This window comes from Petromyzon marinus, chromosome 78 (genome assembly GCF_048934315.1).
Source record: "Petromyzon marinus isolate PM22_M1 ecotype Great Lakes invasive population chromosome 78, UKy_Petmar_22M1.pri1.0, whole genome shotgun sequence".
In the NCBI taxonomy this organism is placed as follows: Eukaryota; Metazoa; Chordata; class Hyperoartia; order Petromyzontiformes; family Petromyzontidae; genus Petromyzon; species Petromyzon marinus.
This window is the reverse complement of record NC_133744.1, coordinates 4739383-4749400: the sequence shown is the minus strand read 5'-3', so window position 1 is coordinate 4749400 and position 10018 is coordinate 4739383. Positions and strand designations below refer to the sequence as shown.

The window sequence follows — 10018 nt, the reverse complement described above, 5'->3', positions numbered from 1 at the left end:
CATAGAGACCCACAGAGACACATAGAGATACATAGAGACCCACAGAGACACATAGAGATACATAGAGATACATAGAGACTCATAGAGATACATAGAGACACATAGAGATACATAGAGACCGATAGAGATACATAGAGACTCATAGACATACATAGAGATACATAGAGACCCATAGAGATACATAGAGATACATAGAGACCCATAGAGATACATAGAGACCCATAGAGATACATAGAGATACATAGAGACACATAGAGATACATAGAGATACATAGAGACCCATAGAGACTCATAGAGATACATAGAGACACATAGAGACACATAGAGACACATAGAGATACATAGAGATACATAGAGACCCATAGAGATACATAGAGATACATAGAGACCCACAGAGACACATAGAGATACATAGAGACCCACAGAGACACATAGAGATACATAGAGATACATAGAGACTCATAGAGATACATAGAGACACATAGAGATACATAGAGACCGATAGAGATACATAGAGACTCATAGACATACATAGAGATACATAGAGACCCATAGAGATACATAGAGACCCATAGAGATACATAGAGACCCATAGAGATACATAGAGATACATAGAGACTCATAGAGATACATAGAGATACATAGAGATACATAGAGACCCATAGAGATACATAGAGATACATAGAGACTCATAGAGATACATAGAGATACATAGAGACACATAGAGATACATAGAGACCCATAGAGATACATAGAGACTCATAGAGATACATAGAGATACATAGAGACCCATAGAGATACATAGAGACTCATAGACATACATAGAGACTCATAGAGATACATAGAGAAACATAGAGACACATAGAGATACATAGAGATACATAGAGACCCATAGAGATACATAGAGATACATAGAGACCCATAGAGATACATAGAGACTCATAGACATACATAGAGACTCATAGAGATACATAGAGAAACATAGAGACACATAGAGATACATAGAGACCCATAGAGATACATAGAGACCCATAGACATACATAGAGATACATAAAGATGCATAGAGACCCATAGAGATACATAGAGATACATAGAGACCCATAGAGATACATAGAGACCCATAGACATACATAGAGATACATAGAGATACATAGAGACCCATAGAGATACATAGAGACACATAGAGATACATAGAGATACATAGAGACACATAGAGACACAGAGACCCATAGAGATACATAGAGACACATAGAAATACATAGAGACACATAGAGACCCATAGAGACACATACTCATAGAGACACATAGAGACACATAGAGACCCATAGAGACACATAGAGACCCATAGAGACACATACTCATAGAGACACATAGAGACACATAGAGACCCATAGAGATAGATAGAGACACATAGAGACACATAGAGACCCATAGAGACACATAGAGACACATAGAGACACATAGAGACCCATAGAGACACATAGAGATACATAGAGACCCATAGAGACACATAGAGACCCATAGAGACACATAGAGATACATAGAGACCCATAGAGACACATAGAGATACATAGAGACCCATAGAGACACATAGAGATACATAGAGACCCACAGAGACCCATAGAGACACATAGAGATACATAGAGACCCACACTCATAGAGATACATAGAGATACATAGAAACCAATAGAGACTCATAGAGATACATAGTGACACATAGAGACACATAGAGATACATAGAGACACAGAGAGATACATAGAGACACATAGAGACCCACACTCATAGAGATACATAGATATACATAGAGTCCCATAGAGACTCATAGAGATACATAGAGACACATGCTCATAGAGACACATAGAGACACATAGAGACCCATAGAGACCCATAGAGACCCAGAGACCCATAGACACTCATAGAGACCCACAGAGGCCCATAGACACTCATAGAGACCCACACTCATAGAAACCCACAGAGACCCATAGAGACCCACACCCATAGAGACCCAAAGAGACCCACAGAGACCCAAAGAGACCCACAAACACCCATAGACACTCATAGAGACCCACATAAACCCATAGACACTCATAGAGACCCACAGAAACCCATAGACACTCATAGAGACCCACAGAGACCCATAGAGACCCACACCCATAGAGACCCACAGAGACCCACAGAGGCCCATAGAGGCCCATAGACACTCATAGAGACCCACAGAGACCCATAGACACTCATAGAGACCCACAGAGACCCATAGACACTCATAGACACTCACAGACAGCCCCCCCCTGCCCTACCCAACATGGCCGCCGTGCCTTCACTTCCACTCCGGGCGCGACGGGGCGGGGTCAGTGCGGGGGGGGGTGCGTGAGGGGCGGGGCGGGGGCGTGGCCAAGGAGCGCAACGGTGGGCGGGGCGTTTTGAGCGAACGGGGAGGGGCAAGGCGCTTGGGCGACGGGGGCGGGGCCGTGGGAGAGAAAAGGGGGCGGGGCAACGGCGCGCGCCGCGCGCTGGTTGGGCCGCTTCACCGCCTCAGTTGCCGCCGCTTCCGCCACTTCGGTCACGCCCCCCGCCCCCCCCAAGTCGCCCCGCCCACTTCGACTTTGGCGCATGCGGAGGGATACATCGGCCTCGCAGACCTCGTGCAGGTGAGGAAAGAGAGACCCACAGAGACACATAGAGATACATAGAGACCCATAGAGATACATAGAGATACATAGACATACATAGAGATACATAGAGATACATAGAGACCCATAGAGATACATAGAGACTCATAGACATACATAGAGATACATAGAGATACATAGAGACCCACGGAGACACATAGAGATACATAGAGATACATAGAGACCCATAGAGATACATAGAGATACATAGAGACTCATAGAGATACATAGAGATACATAGAGACCCATAGAGATACATAGAGACACATAGAGATACATAGAGATACATAGAGATACATAGAGACTCATAGAGATACATAGAGATACATAGAGACCCATAGAGATACATAGAGATACATAGAGACTCATAGAGATACATAGAGATACATAGAGACCCATAGAGATACATAGAGATACATAGAGACTCATAGAGATACATAGAGATACATAGAGACCCATAGAGATACATAGAGACTCATAGACATACATAGAGACCCATAGAGATACATAGAGACACAGAGATACATAGAGATACATAGAGACACATAGAGATACATAGAGACACAGAGACCCATAGAGATACATAGAGACACATAGAAATACATAGAGACACATAGAGACCCATAGAGACACATACTCATAGAGACACATAGAGACACATAGAGACCCATAGAGACACATACTCATAGAGACACATAGAGACACATAGAGACCCATAGAGATAGATAGAGACACATAGAGACACATAGAGACCCATAGAGACACATAGAGACCCATAGAGACACATAGAGACCCATAGAGACCCATAGAGACACATAGAGACACATAGAGACCCATAGAGACACATAGAGACCCACAGAGACCCACACTCACAGAAACCCACAGAGACCCACACCCACAGAGACCCACACTCATAGAGACCCACACTCATAGAGACCCACACTCATAGAGACCCACACCCACAGAGACCCACACTCACAGAGACCCACACTCACAGAGACCCAGACCCACAGAGACCCACACTCACAGAGACCCACACTCATAGAGACCCACACTCATAGAGACCCACAGAGACCCACACTCATAGAGACCCACAGAGACTCACACTTATAGAGACCCAGACCCACAGAGACCCACACTCATAGAGACCCACACTCACAGAGACCCAGACCCACAGAGACCCACACTCATAGAGACCCACACTCACAGAAACCCACAGAGACCCACACCCACAGAGACCCACACTCATAGAGACCCACACTCATAGAGACCCACAGAGACTCACACTCATAGAGACCCACAGAGACCCACACTCATAGAGACCCACACTCACAGAAACCCACAGAGACCCACACCCACAGAGACCCACACTCATAGAGACCCACACCCACAGAGACCCACACTCATAGAGACCCACACTCACAGAGACCCACACTCATAGAGACCCATACTCACAGAGACCCACAGAGACCCACACTCACAGAGACCCACACTCATAGAGACCCATACTCACAGAGACCCACAGAGACCCACACTCACAGAGACCCACACTCATAGAGACCCCCACCCACAGAGACCCACACTCACAGAGACCCACACTCATAGAGACCCACACTCATAGAGACCCACACTCATAGAGACCCACACTCACAGAGACCCACACTCATAGAGACCCACACTCATAGAGAACCACACTCACAGAGACCCACACTCATAGAGACCCACACTCATAGAGAACCACACTCATAGAGACCCACACTCATAGAGACCCACACTCATAGAGACCCACACTCACAGAGACCCACACTCATAGAGACCCACACTCATAGAGACCCACACTCACAGAGACCCACACTCATAGAGACCCACACTCACAGAGACCCACACTCACAGAGACCCACACTCATAGAGACCCACACTCACAGAGACCCACACTCATAGAGACCCACACCCACAGAGACCCACACTCACAGAGACCCACAGAGACCCACACTCACAGAGACCCACACTCATAGAGACCCACACTCATAGAGACCCACACTCATAGAGACCCACAGAGACCCACACTCATAGAGACCCACACCCACAGAGACCCACACCCACAGAGACCCACACTCATAGAGACCCACAGAGACCCACACTCATAGAGACCCACACTCATAGACACTCACAGAGACCCACACTCACAGAGACCCATAGAGACCCACAGAGACCCACACAGAGACCCACACTCATAGAGACCCACAGAGACCCACACCCACAGAGACCCACACAGAGACCCACACCCACAGAGACCCACACTCATAGAGACCCACACCCATAGAGATCCACACTCATAGAGACCCACACTCATAGAGACCCACACTCACAGAGACCCACACCCACAGAGACCCACACTCATAGAGACCCACACCCATAGAGATCCACACTCATAGAGACCCACACTCATAGAGACCCACACTCACAGAGACCCATAGAGACCCACAGAGACCCACACAGAGACCCACACTCATAGAGACCCACAGAGACCCACACTCACAGAAACCCACAGAGACCCAGACCCACAGAGACCCACACTCATAGAGACCCACACTCATAGAGACCCACACCCACAGAGACCCACACTCATAGAGACACACAGAGACCCACACTCACAGAGACCCACACCCATAGAGACCCACACTCATAGAGACACACAGAGACCCACACTCATAGAGACCCACACCCACAGAGACCCACACTCATAGAGACCCACACTCATAGAGTCCCACTCTCACAGAGACACACACTCACAGAGACCCACAAAGACACACACTCACAGAGACACACAGAGACCCACACTCACAGAGACCCACACCCATAGAGACCCACACTCATAGAGACACACAGAGACCCACACTCATAGAGACCCACACCCACAGAGACCCACACTCATAGAGACCCACACTCATAGAGACACACAGAGATCCACACTCATAGAGACCCACACCCATAGAGACCCACACTCATAGAGACCCACACTCATAGAGACCCACACTCACAGAGACACACACTCACAGAGACCCACAGAGACACACACTCACAGAGACCCACAGAGACCCACACTCATAGAGACCCACACTCATAGAGACCCACACTCATAGAGACCCACACTCACAGAGACCCACACCCATAGAGACCCACACTCATAGAGACACACAGAGACCCACACTCATAGAGACACACAGAGACCCACACTCACAGAGACCCACACCCATAGAGACCCACACTCATAGAGACACACAGAGACCCACACTCATAGAGACCCACACTCATAGAGACCCACACTCATAGAGACCCACACCCACAGAGACCCACACTCATAGAGACCCACACTCATAGAGACCCACACTCATAGAGACCCACACTCATAGAGACCCACACTCATAGAGACCCACAGAGACCCACACCCACAGAGACCCACACTCATAGAGACCCACACTCATAGAGACCCACAGAGACCCACACTCATAGAGACCCACACTCACAGAGACCCACACTCACAGAAACCCACACTCACAGAGACCCACACTCATAGAGACCCACACTCATAGAGACCCACTCTCATAGAGACCCACACTCATAGAGACCCACACCCACAGAGACCCATAGAGACCCACACTCATAGAGACCCACACCCACAGAGACCCATAGAGACCCACACCCACAGAGACCCATAGAGACCCACTCTCATAGAGACCCACATTCATAGAGACCCACACCCACAGAGACCCATAGAGACCCACACTCATAGAGACCCACACTCATAGAGACCCACAGAGACCCACACTCACAGAGACCCACAGAGACCCACACTCATAGAGACACACAGAGACCCATACTCATAGAGACCCACAGAGACCCACACTCATAGAGACCCACACCCATAGAGACCCACACTCATAGAGACCCACACCCACAGAGACCCATAGAGACCCACACTCATAGAGACCCACACCCACAGAGACCCACACTCATAGAGACCCACACTCATAGAGACCCACACTCACAGAGACCCACAGAGACCCACACTCATAGAGACCCACACTCATAGAGACCCACACTCATAGAGACCCACACTCATAGAGACCCACACTCATAGAGACCCACACCCACAGAGACCCACACTCATAGAGACCCACACTCATAGAGACCCACAGAGACCCACACTCATAGAGACCCACACTCATAGAGACCCACACTCACAGAGACCCACACTCATAGAGACCCACAGAGACTCACACTTATAGAGACCCAGACCCACAGAGACCCACACTCATAGAGACCCACACTCATAGAGACCCAGACCCACAGAGACCCACACTCATAGAGACCCACACTCATAGAGACCCACACCCATAGAGACCCACACTCACAGAGACCCACAGAGACCCACACTCACAGAGACCCACAGAGACCCACACTCATAGAGACCCACAGAGACCCACACTCACAGAGACCCACACTCATAGAGACCCACACCCATAGAGACCCACACCCATAGAGACCCACAGAGACCCACACTCACAGAGACCCACAGAGACCCACACTCATAGAGACCCACACTCATAGAGACCCACAGAGACCCACACTCATAGAGACCCACACCCACAGAGACCCACACTCATAGAGACCCACACTCATAGAGACCCACAGAGACCCACACTCATAGAGACCCAGACCCATAGAGACCCACACTCATAGAGACCCACACTCATAGAGACCCACAGAGACCCACACAGAGACCCACACTCATAGAGACCCACAGAGACCCACACAGAGACCCACACTCATAGAGACCCACAGAGACCCACACCCACAGAGAAGACCCACACTCTCCCCCCCATCTCTCCCCCCTCTCCCCCCCCCCTCTCTCCCCCCCCCCCCACCAGCCATGGAGTCTCTGCTGGTCCCGGCGATGGCGTTCCTGCGTGGCCGCCAGTCGTCGCTGGTGGCGTCGCTGGTGGCCCTCTGCGTGTTCGCCGGCCACGAGCTGTTCACCGTCGTGGCGACGGCTTGCCCCTGCTCGCCGGGGCGGAACCCGGCCCTGGCCGGCCTGTCCGCCCTCGGCCCCGCGCTCCTCCTGCTCCTCGCGGGGCTCGCCGTCAACAACCACACTCAGCGGTCGCTCGCCGGTACGGTCCGGCGGGTGTCTCGCTAGCGGTAGACTAGCCCCGTGTGTCTCGCTAGCGGTAGTCTAGCCCCGTGTGTCTCGCTAGCGGTAGGCTAGCCCCGTGTGTCTCGCTAGCGGTAGGCTAGCCCCGTGTCTCGCTGCCGGTAGACCAGCCCCGTGTCGCTAGCGGTAGACCAGCCCCGTGTCTCGCTAGCGGTAGGCCAGCCCCGTGTCTCTCGCTGCCGGTAGACCAGCCCCGTGTCTCGCTACCGGTAGACCAGCCCCGTGTCTCGCTGCCGGTAGACCAGCCCCGTGTCTCGCTAGCAGTAGACTAGCCCCGTGTCTCACTACCGGTAGACTAGCCCCGTGTGTCTCGCTACCGGTAGGCTAGCCCCGTGTCTCGCTGCCGGTAGGCCAGCCCCGTGTGTCTCGCTAGCGGTAGTCTAGCCCCATGTCTCGCTAGCGGTAGACCAGCCCCGTGTCTCGCTGCCGGTAGACCAGCCCCGTGTGTCTCGCTAGCGGTAGACCAGCCCCGTGTCTCGCTGCCGGTAGGCTAGCCCCGTGTCTCGCTGCCGGTAGTCTAGCCCCGTGTGTCTCGCTGCCGGTAGACTAGCCCCGTGTCTCGCTAGCGGTAGACCAGCCCCGTGTCGCTAGCGGTAGTCTAGCCCCGTGTCTCGCTGCCGGTAGACCAGCGCCGTGTGTCTCGCTAGCGGTAGAACAGCCCCGTGCCGCTAGCGGTAGACCAGCCCCGTGTCGCTAGCGGTAGACTAGCCCCGTGTCTCGCTGGCGGTAGTCCAGCCCCGTGTCTCGCTAGCGGTAGACCAGCCCCGTGTCTCACTACCGGTAGTCCAGCCCCGTGTCTCGCTGCCGGTAGGCTAGCCCCGTGTCTCGCTAGCGGTAGACTAGCCCCGTGTCTCGCTAGCGGTAGACCAGCCCCGTGTCTCGCTGCCGGTAGACCAGCCCCGTGTCTCGCTGCCGGTAGACCAGCCCCGTGTCTCGCTGCCGGTAGACCAGCCCCGTGTCTCGCTGCCGGTAGACTAGCCCCGTGTCTCGCTAGCGGTAGACTAGCCCCGTGTCGCTAGCGGTAGGCTAGCCCCGTGTCTCGTTACCGGTAGGCTAGCCCCGTGTCTCGCTGCCGGTAGACTAGCCTCGTGTCTCGCTGCCGGTAGTCCAGCCCCGTGTCTCGCTACCGGTAGTCCAGCCCCGTGTCTCGCTACCGGTAGACCAGCCCCGTGTCTCGCTACCGGTAGTCTAGCCCCGTGTCTCGCTACCGGTAGACCAGCCCCGTGTCTCGCTGCCGGTAGACCAGCCCCGTGTGTCTCGCTAGCGGTAGACCAGCCCCGTGTCTCGCTGCCGGTAGGCTAGCCCCGTGTCTCGCTGCCGGTAGTCTAGCCCCGTGTGTCTCGCTGCCGGTAGACTAGCCCCGTGTCTCGCTAGCGGTAGACCAGCCCCGTGTCGCTAGCGGTAGTCTAGCCCCGTGTCTCGCTGCCGGTAGACCAGCGCCGTGTGTCTCGCTAGCGGTAGAACAGCCCCGTGCCGCTAGCGGTAGACCAGCCCCGTGTCGCTAGCGGTAGACTAGCCCCGTGTCTCGCTGGCGGTAGTCCAGCCCCGTGTCTCGCTAGCGGTAGACCAGCCCCGTGTCTCACTACCGGTAGTCCAGCCCCGTGTCTCGCTGCCGGTAGGCTAGCCCCGTGTCTCGCTAGCGGTAGACTAGCCCCGTGTCTCGCTAGCGGTAGACCAGCCCCGTGTCTCGCTGCCGGTAGACCAGCCCCGTGTCTCGCTGCCGGTAGACCAGCCCCGTGTCTCGCTGCCGGTAGACCAGCCCCGTGTCTCGCTGCCGGTAGACTAGCCCCGTGTCTCGCTAGCGGTAGACTAGCCCCGTGTCGCTAGCGGTAGGCTAGCCCCGTGTCTCGTTACCGGTAGGCTAGCCCCGTGTCTCGCTGCCGGTAGACTAGCCTCGTGTCTCGCTGCCGGTAGTCCAGCCCCGTGTCTCGCTACCGGTAGTCCAGCCCCGTGTCTCGCTACCGGTAGACCAGCCCCGTGTCTCGCTACCGGTAGTCTAGCCCCGTGTCTCGCTACCGGTAGACCAGCCCCGTGTCTCGCTGCCGGTAGACTAGCCCCGTGTCTCGCTAGCGGAAGGCTAGCCCCGTGTCTCGCTGCCGGTAGACTAGCCCCGTGTCTCGCTAGCGGAAGGC

The 10018-nt window shown here is 53.5% G+C and overlaps 1 protein-coding gene across 1 annotated transcript in view; it reads left to right on the top strand.

The window, feature by feature from the left end:
- Window positions 1-2460: 2460 nt before the first annotated feature.
- Window positions 2461-10018, top strand: part of LOC116937561 (calcium homeostasis modulator protein 2-like) — a 46882-nt gene continuing 39324 nt past the window's right edge. Inside the window, exons 1-2 of the mRNA XM_076056879.1 lie at window positions 2461-2650; window positions 7603-7845. Coding sequence (XP_075912994.1) covers window positions 7605-7845 — 241 coding nt within the window. The 5' untranslated portion in view covers window positions 2461-2650; window positions 7603-7604. The remainder of the gene's footprint in view (window positions 2651-7602; window positions 7846-10018) is intronic.